Source organism: Anguilla rostrata, chromosome 2 (genome assembly GCF_018555375.3).
Source record: "Anguilla rostrata isolate EN2019 chromosome 2, ASM1855537v3, whole genome shotgun sequence".
Classification (NCBI taxonomy): domain Eukaryota; kingdom Metazoa; phylum Chordata; class Actinopteri; order Anguilliformes; family Anguillidae; genus Anguilla; species Anguilla rostrata.
In genome coordinates, this window is record NC_057934.1 from 35,989,233 (window position 1) to 36,004,511 (window position 15,279).

General features: G+C 44.8%; 1 protein-coding gene across 4 annotated transcripts in view; it reads right to left on the bottom strand.

Annotated features, from left to right (window-relative positions):
• Positions 1-13,886, bottom strand: part of adam11 (ADAM metallopeptidase domain 11) — a 37,192-nt gene extending 23,306 nt beyond the window's left edge. For all 4 annotated transcript variants that reach the window (XR_010328319.1, XM_064321853.1, XM_064321852.1 and 1 more), the window contains exons 1-6: positions 13,391-13,886; positions 12,770-12,960; positions 8,438-8,514; positions 7,704-7,770; positions 817-899; positions 536-599 (exon numbers count right to left, since the gene is read on the bottom strand). Coding sequence is in view for 3 of the 4 variants with exons in the window: in XM_064321853.1 (XP_064177923.1) it covers positions 536-599; positions 817-899; positions 7,704-7,770; positions 8,438-8,514; positions 12,770-12,960; positions 13,391-13,448 (540 nt within the window). In the remaining variant the exon portion in view is untranslated. The remainder of the gene's footprint in view (positions 1-535; positions 600-816; positions 900-7,703; positions 7,771-8,437; positions 8,515-12,769; positions 12,961-13,390) is intronic.
• Positions 13,887-15,279: the final 1,393 nt, after the last annotated feature.

The following is a 15,279-nucleotide window of genomic DNA, read 5'->3' on the forward strand; positions in this document are numbered from 1 at the left end:
GTGTGTGTGTGTCTGTCTGTGTGTATCTGTGTGTGTGTGTAAGAAAATGTAAATGTGTGTATGCTCGTTTGTGTAGATTAGTACATAAAGGCATATACTGCACACACTGTCTGTGTGGATGTGTGTGTGCATGTATGCCAAAGATGGAAAGCTGATAATTAATTCAACAGATTTCTCTACTGTCTATGGGTCATTGCCCACTGGTCTGAGGATAGTGACACCCACCTGCCCTCATCCCCCACCTCCGGCTCCCTCACACACTTCAACACACACCGCCCATGCCAACACCAACCTGTTGTCAGCAGCACCACCAACAGCTGGTGACCTGCAACTTTCATCACATCTTGTGTCCAATAAAAACCTTCCAGCTATCAAGTCAAGTGGGAGACACTACAGTTTGTCTGCGAGCCACACAGTAGTATATAAACACATCTGGAACTTGCTAGAATATGAGTGTAACATTGCATGTTCACTCGCCTGGCCTTCGCCACAATATACCTCCATCCCACCATCCAATTATTACGCCACAGTTTACCTTGTCACTGTCTTCCAGAACTGGCTCAATCCCGTAGGAGAAATTCCCATCAGAAAACATTCCTCTGTAGGTGGGGAGAGAGAGGGAGAAACACAGGAAAGGAGAGATGCTCAGTGTTGGTTAGACAGGATCAACACTGCTGTGATGTGTCCACAGCAACCAGGTGGCAGTGCGATGTGGGAGATCGTAGCAGTCCACAGCACTGCCCTAGTGGACATGAGGTGTAAGACAGCGGGCAGGGGATTTTTTTTTGTAGGACTTTTTAAGCAGGGGATTCTCACCTCAGGCCGTGACAGGTGGAAAGAGCAACCCAGGAACCGGGCACATCTCGAACCTTCCCATGATAATAGCAATGCTCACCTCCCTGCAGACACAAAGAGCAGGCCCACGTCAGTCCTGCTTTCAATAAGCACACAGTGCTGTGCAGCATATCCTCTTCTGATCAAACAGAACTCACACCTCCCCTAAGCACCATTCACACATACGCCAAACACACCCATACCTACCCTCACTAACACCCACATACACACAGTCATATGTACACCCAATAACACCCACTCAGTATCCACAGACAGATCATTAGAAGCACTTACCAACACGCAATTACACCCAACACACACATACACACACACACATATTTATTTATTAATTACTTTGTTTATTTATAAATTTGGCAGAGCAATGAAACGCAGACCCCTGACCAACTGAACCCTCCTATACCTATACACAAATGACAATTGTGTGTCGCCCAATGACAGTAATGGCCATAGTCGGCAATAGCAAGAATTGGATTTGATCGGAGACCGTGAGGTTCCCAAAATCAAATATTAACACATACATCCACTGACACTTCCCTCCACCTAAGAGACAACTATGCATACACCCACCCAAACATCCACCTACATATACACCCATACAAACAAATAAACATATTCATATATGCACACACTCATCACAATTTACACCCAAACACATATCCATAGACACATATCCATATGCAACAAAAGTATTTTGTAAAACATGGGCCTACGATGATCACATTCCTAGATTGTGCAGAGTGAATGTAATGCCACTACTGGACACCTGAAACCAGTTTCAGTAACAATCCCTATCAACTACAAAGGGGTTACTTAAGTTCAGTCTCATAGGGCCACAGCCCAGCAGGCTTTCCTACTCTCTATAAACCATTAGCAAGCTCAGCACTGGGAAGAGAGGCCGGATTGATTTTTCTATGGCAATGATGAGTCAAACCGGACGGCTAAGTGCTTGACTGTAAGAAAAGCTTGATACAAGACCCGGGTTGAGCTGCTCAGAAGTAAAGTATCTACAGAGTGCAAATAAACCTCAACCAAGCAATGCAATAGATGGCCTGACTTTATACCTTTGCTGTGCAAAGGACAATCTGAGCCCTGAATCATGTTACTCCATAGCACGTGTGTGTGTGTGTGTCACTTGAGTCAGGTGTAAGTGTCACATGGACAGAAATGAATACTGTATGCAACTAATGAAGAAAGTACAATACCCAAACCTCCACACGTGGAAGAACCAAATAACACCGATCTCAGGAACAGCTAACGGCTCACATCATCTCCATCTCAGTGTGTTCTGGCCCGTGCAAACCCCATCGGATCTGCATGGCACACGGCAAGCCAAATCTGACTCACAGGCTGTGACATAAGTGAGGAAAGTAAGCTTCGTAAAACCAGAAAAATGAGAGGATTTCGCATATTCAAGGGCACAAATATGAAGTATCTTTTGCATTAATGAATCTGAAAATCCCTGCGTGCCATTTATGTTTATACAACAATGTAAAAGCTAGAGGCTAAAATGAATTTTTTTTCTCCATATGCTGTTTTCATCAGTGACGCGAAACAATAAGCTTTAAAATGCTGCACGGCATTTCAACGAGGTTCAGCCTCTGTACTGAGGAGGCGTTCCAGGTTTTCCATATAAATTTTGGTGCCAGTGATGGAGAATCTGCGCATAGAAACCCAAGCGTGCGTCACGCACCACTGCGAGCCCCTTTGATTGTGTCTTTTTGTTCAACAGGAGGCAAACTCCATGTACTGTGTGGGTGAGCTGATGTACAGCTGTTCACAGGATTTAATGCGATGAGATTCAACAATGATAAGAACCAATGACAAGGCCTTCATGCCCCCTCCATCCCCATCAAAAAAATAAGTACTACTACAACAGCATAGAAGGGTTCTGAGGCATACAGACAAGGGTCCACCTGACCTCACTCTGCATAATTTGAGCTGGGCATAATATCACCCAAAAATATCAAACATGTTCACATAATATTTTTCTACACTGCCTTATCAGCATGTTTTTTTAAAATGCCATATTGTCCCCAGAAAACATCTATTTCATGTACACTGCTGCAATCAGTTTCAGGAGGTTCAAGACCTGCTGACCACCCCTTCGGGGGCACGTAGACTACCCCCCTTAGTTTTGTTTTGGTTTCAATTGAGGATATGCTTCAGTTTCAGACTAAGGTTTGGACATTTTAAAGACCAGCTCAGAACACTGATTTTATATTACCTTTGGTGTGCACCACTCAGCAATATCATTTTCCTATTTTAGACCAAAGACAATTGAACTTCTAGCAGGATTTCTTTTTCTTTAGTTAAAACATCCTGTTGTAAATTTGAAATCCAACATCCTCACCATTAACTTTTTGGACACAAATTTATCAGTCAGGATTAACCTCATCTTTCAACTTTGTGGCACCTAAGGAGTCTCATTTACAATCCCTCTGCAACTTCTTTCCAACAACCATGAACACTGGAATCAAGCTGCCACTGTCAAAAGGCCGTTTTCATTTTTTAAAAATATGGCATCATCAAATCCACTCAAATTTTGCATCTCCAATCCCACCGAAATTTGGAATGTCTAATTTGCAAACTATGTACAAGCATGCTCATATATGGCCACCGCTGCTGGCACAGGAGAGTGAAGGCAATTGGCAGTTCTCTTCCGAAACACAGACCTACCAGCTAGCTGCTTCTTTTCACCTCGCAGCTGCAGCAACATGCAGTGCAGGCGTGGAGGAGACCCATTCATACGAGTACACAGAGAGCTAGCCACAGGCTCCCGGATGACCAGCAGGAGTTGCCTGAACAATGAACATTGCTATAGCCCTACTAACTGTACCCCTCCCATAACCCTAAACAATGCACTGCTGCTCCTCTGGGGCTGCCAGCCACAGTCAGTAGTGGTGCGGGTCAGATTCTATCTGAGACCGCCACGCACCGCTAACAGTGCTTTTACAGAGTGAGTCACCCAGCAGCCTCACACAGCAGCTTTTCAACATGATTGCATCAGACTTGAAGACCTTGAACTTTGGTTTCCCGTTACCACTTGAACCATTTTTTGTCAGAATTTATGTGGAAACTGTATCGCATATGCTTCCTGACACAATAACATCACAATAGCCTTAGAGTCAATCAAAGGACACCACAATGGACTTTGTAGATTCATTTTTTTTCGCAGTCTTCACTATATTTGTGGAATTCACATTTCTTATGAATGTTGAGACTGCTCTAGGTCCTCACAACAAAGTATGCGACAAATTGAAATTTCACTACTCTTGTGCATTTCCTTATCTTAAACCAAGTGATAACAAACAAGTTTTAAAAGTCTTTTTGAGCCTCTATGAATTTGCAGATATTTTTTTGGGAAACATGCAAATCTTTGTGAAACACATGTTGTCCCTCTGGTCAAAATGACATTATTACATAATTACATCACTTGGATTTTCTCGGCGAAATCATTAAAACCCTCTTTTTCAGACAATTTATCAAGGATATAAATACATTTGGAAGCCATCATATTTCAACAAAACACAGGGGATTTTTTTATTTTTTGCATGAGCTGGCAGTAAATACATCTTCATCATTTATTTCTTGTCTTTTTGTAGGGGAGCCACTTAGGCTGCATACAGGCTTTTATGGGGGAAATGCAGGGCACTTATCTACATCAAAATAAATAAATAAAGTCAGAGATTACAAGGGTAAGTGGAAGAAATCAGATTGCATCGCACTGAGCTGTTAGCAGATGAGTATCAGGTGACCTTTCTGCAGAGTTCCTGGGACTGCGCTCTGTATAATGTTCGCTCAACAGCACTATCCACCCCACACACATGGGCATGCACACACAGATGCACAAGCACACACACACACACACACACACACACACTTGATAACACACACAATCACACATACATGTGCAAGCACACACAAACGTGCACGTGAGCACTTACACAGACTCACACATACACGCACACAACCACACGCATATGTGACACAGCAGTGTGCACATGTGCGCGCACACACATGTGCACACACACATACACGTGCACGCGCGCACACACGCATACATGCGCACACACGTGCACACACACACACAGACACACACACGTGCACGCACGCACGCACACCCGCACACACATGTGCATGCACACACACACACACACACAGTCTCTGACTCAGAGAAGCACAGTACCACCTCACACTACCACACAGGTACTGCAGTTCAGGGAAAGGGCTACAGCAGGTAAAGCAGCTGCAGTAACGCTGAATAAGCACTGCTGATTTGCTCTGTCACCTTGCTGAGCGCCTGGGGCTCTCTGGGTATACATTACAGTCCCTGGAGATAAGGGGTCAGGATCAGACATTTAACCAGAAAATAAGATGATAGGAACCTGGACCTCTTCACCTTGGAGGAGACCTCTACTATCCCCTATGCCTGTGTGTGCATTTATGTAACTAGTTGTGTGACTGTGTATGTGTCTTGGTATGTGTGCAAGAAAGCTCCTAGTAAAATGCAGTTATTACATAACACCTGAATCTCAAGCAAGTTTAGCTTGAAACAGGGCTCAAGAAGCACTTTATATCACACAACCCCATTCCCAAGCCAGCCAGGGACCATCTTCAAATGAGATCTCCTAATCCAAGTTAAAAAGATAAGCCAACATTGTTATTTGCAGAGCAGTACATAATTCTCCTTTATCATCCACTAGGTCAGACAGGAGCTTTTACCCAAGACTACTTCTGTTACTTACATCACAGTTTTACCTGTACCCACTTGACACTCAAACGCATGGGTCTACAGTGGAGGAAAATCAGAAAAATGGAAAACTATTTTGGTTATGTACAGTGCCAGTAAATCAGGACAGTAGAACCCAAACTACTCAAATCTATCACTTCTCCCTTAGTTCCTGTGTGTGACTCGTTTGTGCTCCCTGCTCAGCACCGACTAAACTATTACCTGGGATTGTGCAAATACAGGCCACTGATTGGCTCTCTGAAAGGGGAAGTCTGGGTGGGCAGAGCTGGGCTCAGTGAAAACCTGGCGGACCACAGTGAAACTGCAGACAGATGAGTAAACGATGCTTTGAGGCTGAAACAGGACACTGTGTGCTTGGACCTGATATACTTCCTTAATAGCATACCAACACTTTCGTTTAACTTTGGCAGCACAGTTATGTTCTGTCCAAAAGAACAGAGCACTCTCACCATTCCCCATCTCTCCCTCTCTCTCATTTTCATGTCTTTCGGTCTGCCCCCTTTCCATTTTTTCCCTCTTACTCCGTGCCTCTCTGTCACTGTCTGTCTCATTCTTGCTCTCTCGTTCATTTTCACTCTCTCTCCTTGTCGCTATGTTCAACACATACATTTCCCTGACCTCTCTCCTGTATTCTCCCATTCTCCCTCCCACTGGGCAGCATCGTTGAGATGCTAATAGATTGGTGGGCCATAACTGTGGCAAAAAAAGTGATTGATAGACAGACCGTTGAAAGGAGAAATGGGAAATATACGGCCGGGTCAATAAAATGTAATGAATCAAAGCTGTGCTGGGATACATGGGCTGGCTTTATATTTATCTAAGCTGCAGGAGCATTGCAAGCCGTCGCAACACAGAGCCGAGGGAGAACGCGAAATGACTCCCTTTTAGAATTCCACTCCTGCCTTTGAAATTATGCCACTTTATTCTTTTTTTCTTTCCCTCTCCTCCGCCAACAGCTGAGTGACAGGACTGAGCCATAGTGGGCTGGGGCTGCCGGTTGCCGGGTTGCCACGGAAACTGGCGTCTGATTGGCTGGATGGGTGTGTGATAGTTGGAGAGTGTAGGCGGGGGGGGGGGGAGGCAGCGTGCACTCCCAGTGTTGGAATACAGCAGTTTCCCTGAGCAGAACCCCGCAAAGCACCGAGGCGAAGGTGCCACCCCTGCTGGCCAGAGTCCACCCGTCGCCACCCAGGCACTTAGCAGTGCCCTGACCACCGACACGTCTGCCCACGCCTCTACCCGCTGCTGTCCGAAATCCTGAGCCAGCCTTTCAGGGGCGGGGAAGGGCTCGCTGCCAAATCTGAGGCGACCATTTGGTTCATCTGGAGAGTGGGCTAAGCCGAGCCAGCTCTCCGCAGCTTCGCAGCAGTAGCAGCACACCCTGGACCAGCAGACCCGCTTCAAAAGAAGCCACATGCCGATCGACACATGGTACACAGTTCCGCTGCCCACCCTTCAGTGGCTCACAAGACAAATGAGAACTATAAACAAAAATCAATGAATTATGACCCTTGACCCCTGCTTGTCCTACTGCCCCGGTCAAAACATAAATGTTCCTTGGCTGCATCATCAGTTAACACCAGACAGTTGCTTTAATCTATTTTCCGATAAAGATTCCACAATTTAAAAGAGTAAAATTTTAATATATAAATGCAAAAGTCTAAACAAATGTCTTTTTGTGTTCTAACATCAAGCAGTGTCCCTAGTCAAAATCACAGCTAAAACTCAGTAAAAATGGTTATCTGCCATGCTTTTGAGAATCTGAGTTCCCAATGGAGTGGGAGACATTGTTCTAATGCACCTATATCAAGGGGTAATTCAGCAATTGCTTATCAATGTGACAAAACCATCGGCCACTCAGTCGCACGCCACCCCATTCCCCTCCAACACCAAGCAGTACCTCCCTGCTTACAGACACACACTTACTGCACAGGCATTCTGAACAGGCACTTCACAGAAGTGCATGGGGTGGATCAGAAACAGCTCCCATTCACTTCAACAAAGCCTCAACAAAGGCTGCTTAGAAGGACAATGGCCCATGCTACAATGTCCACAAAGAAACTTCCAGGCAGCTGTCAGTTATGAAACCCAGCCCTACCACAGTCTGCAAGGGCTTCCCGTCCTCGTCAAAGTGCCGCTCCACGTAGTCGGAGGAAAGGAGGTTGCTGCACAGAAAACAAAACGGACCAGATACAGAAGCGTAAGTATGTCCATATTCTTGACAGCATAATTGTCAAAGATAAATTTAAATACACTCGCAAATCCTGAAAGGGATCTGTGCACTCTGCATTGTTTCTCAAATCAGCGACTGTATCTGAGCCCACTTGAGAGTTTGTTTCACAGCAAGGAACCAACTGTATGGTTTATACTGCAGGCCATTTGCAGAGACCACTGAGCAGGTGAAGACTAGCAGAATAAAACCCAACTGATCATAATACAACTTCATAATAATCAGCTGCTTCAAACTCCTCTACACTCTTTGATTGCCAAGGGGAGGGGCTTTGTTTTTATCAGATTAATAATGCAGCACACTGGCCATATTTCCCTTTGCACTGAGTGCTAAGTGCTGCCTCGTGTACACACACATGCATACATGTGAGTGAGTGTGTGTGTGTGTGTGTGTGTGTGTCTATCAGTCTGTCTGTCAATGAATGCATTTAGTATACACCATGGCAAATGCTGCCTTAATGATTCATCTGCACACAGACGCTCCATCATTTTCAAGCATTTCAGGATAACGGCATTGATCAAAGGATGAGGTCAGCATTGTAAAACAGTGCAGTCCCTGAGAGGAGGCAGTGGGTCCCGATCCCGGAGATGTTCTGTACTCACTGGTTTAACTCCAGGTCCAGGACGAAGGAGCTGCCAAAGGCCTCGATCAGAAAACTGCTTTGAGCCAAATGGACAGGCTGAGGGAAGATGAGAGACAGCGAGAGGAGAGAGAGGTTAATTCCCCAAGGCACACACAGCAAATGGACACTTCCTCTCTACCCCCACACCCCAACAGCCCTTCACATAAACCTCTTTGACTGGAGTCCCAATATCTGCATAGTCAACACAGAGAGACTATGAGCTCATCCATAGACCGCCTTAATGGTTTAATTTATGATTAACATTATCCAACACAGAAAATTATAGAAGATTCTCTCACATGTACCCTTAAGACAAATTTGCATACAAAATATTTGTGTCACTGAATGGAAATTGGATGGATCTAGCTACTTAAATAATTGGATCAATTAAGGCTCAATTGATTTGACCGGAATGAATACGAAAGCCCACTTTAGCCCAGTAGGAGCAGGGCATTATCCACCTGATAGAGATGGATGGCACCAGGAGCAAAGGTGGAGGAAAACACCTGCTAACATCCATCTATGTCATAAGCATCAATTCCCTTCCTGCTAGACCACAGTGTATGTCAAAGAGGTGAAGGCAGTGGAACAGGAAGTTTGAATTGGAACACATTTTTATCTACAAAATAGTACATCTGTGAACAAAACTGAGGCACCCTCTCATTGAGCACACACTATTTCACTCATACACCACCAAGCGTGGACTCGTAACCTTGGCATACTGTTGCAGGTCAGTAGCATCCACTGGGAAATCATTCCATTGTATACCTCAGTAGAACCCACTACAGAGGGCATTGTTTGCTTTTTTACCAGAGACACCAAGGGAATTGCACATGATGTACCACCCCGTGTCATCCAATGAAAATTTGAGAGACAAAATTTGAACATTTGATTGAACAAAATGAACAAAATGACCTAATTTTCTCACAGATACTCTGGATTCTGATATCTAGCTCAACTAAAGCACAAATATAGTGAGAATGATTTTCAAGTCAGTCACAAGCAGAAATGTTTGATTCACAAACAAAATCATTCTTTATCTGATTTGATGTTCAAAGCTAAAGTTTAGAGCAACATTCTTTGGTATCCTTGCATAAGCATGTTTAGTTCTGCCTGGTTTCCTTATCAATTCTATTTGATGAAGATACGCATTTAACTGCTTCCATAATTTTCCCTTCAAGCCGATTTTAACAGAAGGCAGGGTTGGCCCTTTTCATTTTAATTTTCCATAAGCAGGTATTTTGTTGTAGCGACCACTTGTCCACATTTCAGTATTTAGCACCACAGTGTTTTCAGCCACCATGCCCTTTCCAGGGACTGTAGATGCAAATTAGCTTGAAGCTAACTCTGGTGCAATTATATTTTAATTGTGCATGGTTCCGGCTAAATAAACAATAAACTAATTTAATGAATCAAGCAATTTTAAGCACTTTCCAAGGACCGTTTCTCACATATCACATCACGTAAAATGAACATATCAGTTCCCTGAAGGTTGTTTCCATTTATTTGCAAATCCTTTAATGAACATGGGACTTTCATTCTCTTTAGCACACATATCTGACACTGACATAATTTTAGGAGAAATCACTGTAAGTTTGTCAGATTCAGATCTATTTCCAGGGGATTAGTGGGGGAATTGCAATTACATACGGACAAAACGTAGTGTTCACACAGAGAAGGGGCCCAGCGTCAAGGCTGGACGCCTGCAACAAATTTATTTTCTCTAAGAACTAGAGGGAGTGCTGTAAGTCCAGTTGAGTATTGCAATTTTCCCCTATGTTTCAATGACAAAAGCAAGGGTATAAAAATTTGTGCTGTTGAATGGACCGTGGGTATGTGTATCCCAATACACCAGAAGCCTCTTACTGATGAAGGGAGTGAATCGAAATGAAGTGAGTTGAAGTGTGACCCCTAATTTGAGACCCACTCATTTACAATCACTAAAATAAGTCATATGCGCACTGCTCAATCCGTAATGAATGGCGTAACAATGGAGGTACTGGAAATTCCTTCCACTGCTTGATAAAGTTTGAATCCATTTGGATTTAAAGTATTTTTTCCTAGTCTAAAGGTGCATAGCAGCAGCAGAAAAAAAACCTACTCAAACCTACAGTTTGCACGGCAGAGATTTTTCAATTGTCTAAAAATCCATTGTGTATATCAAAAGGGGAAAGATGGCTGTGAACGAGGCTTATCTCCCAGATTACACTTCTAAATACCACAATCACATGATTTGGGCTCCAGGACGAGACCTGGGGACACAAACCCGATCGTGTACAGGGCTTCCTATCAATATCCGCAGGCATGAAAACTCAGCAATTACGACGGTCCAATCAGGAGCCTGACGGAGCAGTCTGGGCTACAGGCTCGTGCACGTGGTGAGGGCAGCTCAAGGTTGTGCAACCGTGGGGCCGAGGAAAGATTGGTCACTGATTGACAGGCAGTATTTATAGGGCTGGTAACAGTAGAGGTGGAGGTGTGAAATGCGATCGGGGACCTCAGCCGCTACGGCAGAAAAAACTTTGCGTGTGTCAGGCCGGGCCTGCGGGGGCCCGCGGGGGCCCGTCACTGGGCATCGAGTGGGGGCCCAGGCACAGGCCATTAATCTTCCATATACTAAAATAAAAGTCTGGCAAAACCCTGGAAGTGTCCTGCCTCTCAGGACAACAACGTGGCCTTTGCGCTGCCAGTTAGCCGCAAGCCTATGGTACATTCCCACAGACTCCCAAAAGGTCAGGTTTGAAATGGTGCCACAGACGGGCCCCAGACCAAAGGGCTGAAGGCTCTGACAGTAGCACGGCCGCCGGCGCCTAGCACGTCTTCGCTCCGCTTAAAACCCTTAATTATTTAAATGACCTCCAGTAGCAGATTCAGCTAAGTAATTAAAGCACAAGAGTGCAAACCGGTAGCACAAAGGTCTTGTTCCGCTTAAGCGTACTGACCAGAGGGCAGACCCTTCCCGAAAGGGAAACTGGATCTTTTTTTTTTTTTTTGGGGGGGGGGGGGGCAGCTGGCTCTTCTTCAAAAGCAACCAAGAGAATCCTCGGTGAAAAGATGACACTACCACCCGGCAAGAATGGTGGCCATAACTGCTCTCTACATGCCCACTTTAATTATTGATGGGGAAAATTCTTTAACACGCCATTGAATAATGAAGGAGCCGGGAGCAGAGTCCTGCCGCAGCAAAGCTGGATGCGGTTCGTTAATGTTTCATCTCGTTCTCTGATGAGAAGCCGAAGAGACTCCCACTCTTTCGTTTCAGTTCCGCTGTCCTAAACCCTCTCTTTTGGCCCCGCACCCCCACGCCCTGGCCTTGCTAAATGTGCGACCCACTTCACTGCTGTGTTTTACATTTATATTTTCAGCGCTCGGTGCAGCACACCTGGTCAATCTTCACAGTCCCAGGTCTGTGTAGAATACCAATGACCAATGACTAACACCCACACCGCTCTGCACCAACGGCACTACTGCTCTACAAAGCACTCCACTTACAGTAAGCACTCCGCTGTCCGTTTCAGCACGTGACAGTGGAGTGCTACAATGCATTATAAAAGTAACCAGTTTACCTCCAGTGCCTAAGGGCTAGAGGCAGGGGGGGCAGATCTTGTTGATTGTTTCCAGGTCATAAGCGCCACATAAGTTAAAGCCTCCTGTAGAACCTGCAGCAACCCACTGGTCCTTGGAAGAGCTGACCCCCTTTAGCAAAATACCCAGTGCTACTAAATGCACAGAACATGTCATATCACATGGTCCTTCTGTAGGACTGACATGTTTGCAGGTGATCCCCTGACCCCTGAGTACTTAACCACTTACCTAAGTAGAGTACTGCCTTTTTATTAAAAAGCTGGACAGTAGTGCCTCAGGACCTTAAACAAGGACTCATCCGTTTTTTACCCCCTGTCTTCAGTGAAGACTGACAGAAGAGGGCAGTGTGTGTGGCAGTGGGCAGAGGAAGGGGGAGGGCAGACGGCAGGGAGCACTCAGACCCCACAAGAGTGGTAGGGGAAACAACAAGAGGAGAGAAATAGAGGGCCAGGTGACTCCTCTGCACCACTGAGTGGGCCCTTAACCAAGCAGAGTCTCAAAAAGACAACAGAGAACGTCCAATGGACAACAACTGCCTTAAAAGCCACAAAAAGTTTCAGCTGTTTACCCAGAGGTCTAACGTGGCAATGTTTATCATTTTTGTGCAAAGGCTTTACGATGTCAAGTTAAAACATTTGCCTGCCCTTTTAAACTGGTTTATTAGTTTACTTTGAATGCTTATCCACTCAGCGACAAACCATCGTTTTCCCTAAACAATAAAACTCACTTGTGCGCCCTCGGAGTGGTTCTTCACCCGGGTGTCCAGATGGCCATGTACGATCTCTCCCTCCGAGTCGATCTGCTGTACCAGCCGTTTGGGCTTGATGATTTCCTCCACAGCCCCGCTGCGCTCTCCTCGTTGCTCCGGTGCTGCCCGTTCCCACACAACCGCATCCCGCATCACGGAGCTGCTCCAGCCTGCGGGGCAGCGACGAAGGCGATTAATCAATCTGCTTTTGTTAAACTGAAGGCTAAGATGTCGCAGCTCGGACAATAATGCAAAACACGCACATGGAAATCGACGTGCATTTTGGCAGCGATTTAGTTTTTTAATGTATGCTGCCTCTCAAAGCTCGATTTACTGCATTCAAGCACCAGATGGATGGACGCGCTGCGGGGAAAATTCTGTTGATGCAGCAAATCTACCTCGTCGGTTCTGCTGAGAGGGAGGCAAAACACGACCCGAATACTTGACACAGAGGCAAAACCCAGAACTGAGCTACGGACAGATCATTATTGAAGTAGGAAAAGTGATTATTGGTGCAGAACACAGAATTTGTCAGCGGAGGGGGGAACTTGCAGATGAAAAGCTATGCGGTTTCAGCCTCTCCCTCCCGCTCTCCCTTACCTGTCACGGCAAACCGTGCACTCACTGCAGCAAACACCAGGCATCGCAGCGCCAGCATGATGTTCACATAGTCCCCCGGATTTGCATGAAGTGCAAGGAATAAATGTACAAAATGAGGGGAAAAAAACGGATGAACAGCCGATGACGATGAAAAATAGAGCAGCAATTAAACCTTTAACGGTCCCCTCTCATTTTCCCAGTGCTTTTAGTCATAAAAAAATTGAAGTCAAAGCTGAGAAGCGTCATTGTGGTTCAGAAAACAGGAAGCAGGAACGCGTCAGAAAATGGAAAACCAAAAATTAAAAGGTGTGAAAAGGGGGAAATACTATGTGCACAGACATGTTTTCCAGCAAGGGTGGAGGGCAGTGCGTGTGTACGCTATGCGGTCCGTCTTCACTGCCTCTGCGGTGCTGGAAACAGTGGATAGAAAATGAACAGAAGAGCATCGAATCCGCGTTGGCGAGAGCACGTGGGATCGCGTGCGCCCTCCTCTTTTCTCTCGCTGTCACCCCTGTTTTATCCTCTCCGAGAAAACACCCGCGGCAGGATCGTCTCAAAGGAATGCGCGCGATAATACTCCTTCCTACATAGCACTCACTTGGTTTCACACTGACAATAGTCAATCTTTGCAGGACAATTGTTGTGACACAAGTCTTAACAAACCTCTTCGGGACCAAATTCAGGAGCGTCGAGAGGGTGATTTAATGCGCAGTAAATGTATTAGTCCTTCAGGGAAAACCCCCTCATAGTGGCTTTTCCCTTTCCGAGTGTCGTCGTGCCTATCACGGCAATGTTAAGCAAGTTGCTGGAGATTCATCATTTAGGCTTCTTGTCTCATTATTATAGCAGGCAGAAAACCACAATATTGTCACTAAATGCACTATTTTTAACAAACGATATTCGCAAATCAGTTTTTTTTTTAGAAAGTTCCAATAAGAGCGTGACATAAATTTATAGAAAGCAGCCAGGGTTAAAACAATAACCGCTACTTTGCCAAGTACATGAGGCAATTATGATCTGCTCCGTATAGCACATTTGAATGATTTTTGTCATTGTTTATAAAAGGTGTTATAATGGGCAACACCCATAAAATATATGATATTATCAGAATGCAAATGCATTGTTTTTGAACAGAAGAGTAACATAAATTACACAGTGCAACGTGTATATAATGGGAATTTAAATGGTAGCATTAAAGCAATACACACCACAACCCTCCCCCCCTCTTTACCACAGTTCCCATTTCGCTGCTCGGACTTCCCGTTTCTCCCACTATGCAAGTCTCACAATCGATCGTGCGATGAGTAGTCTACAGTACCTGTATTATCGTGATAACAGAAGGACTCCAGTTCTACTCAGTGCAGAAAGGCTGAAGGACACAGAACTCGCATAGATGACCTTCTCTGCCCATGTATCCTATTGGGTCAAAATCAGGCATTAAACTGAGTCATCTGTTCTTGTCAGATGAAGAGATGTTGCTTATGAGTAGATTGGTTATATGAACATTCTGTGGATACAAGTTACATAGCAATTAGACTGGAAAAAAAATACAACTCTCCGCTGATTAACATCAATCAATACCTGAGTTTACCAATTACAAGAGATACCAGGGCACGTATTGCAAAAACCTATGTTACCCTTGAGGATAGTTTAATCTTGGAATATGCTAATTTAGCTTCTGATGTAAAGGATATTTCTGATCATCTTACATACATCCGACATACTAAATTAGAATTTATTTGTAACAAATTATTTTGAGACATGTCCTACTTAAACTTGTCAAGGATTAAACTGTGCCCGGGGCATATATAGTTTATGTATTTACTTTAGTTTTTTGTTGAAACATTAAGTCTTTATTGGTTATGGGGTGAATAACCTTATTTCAAAGC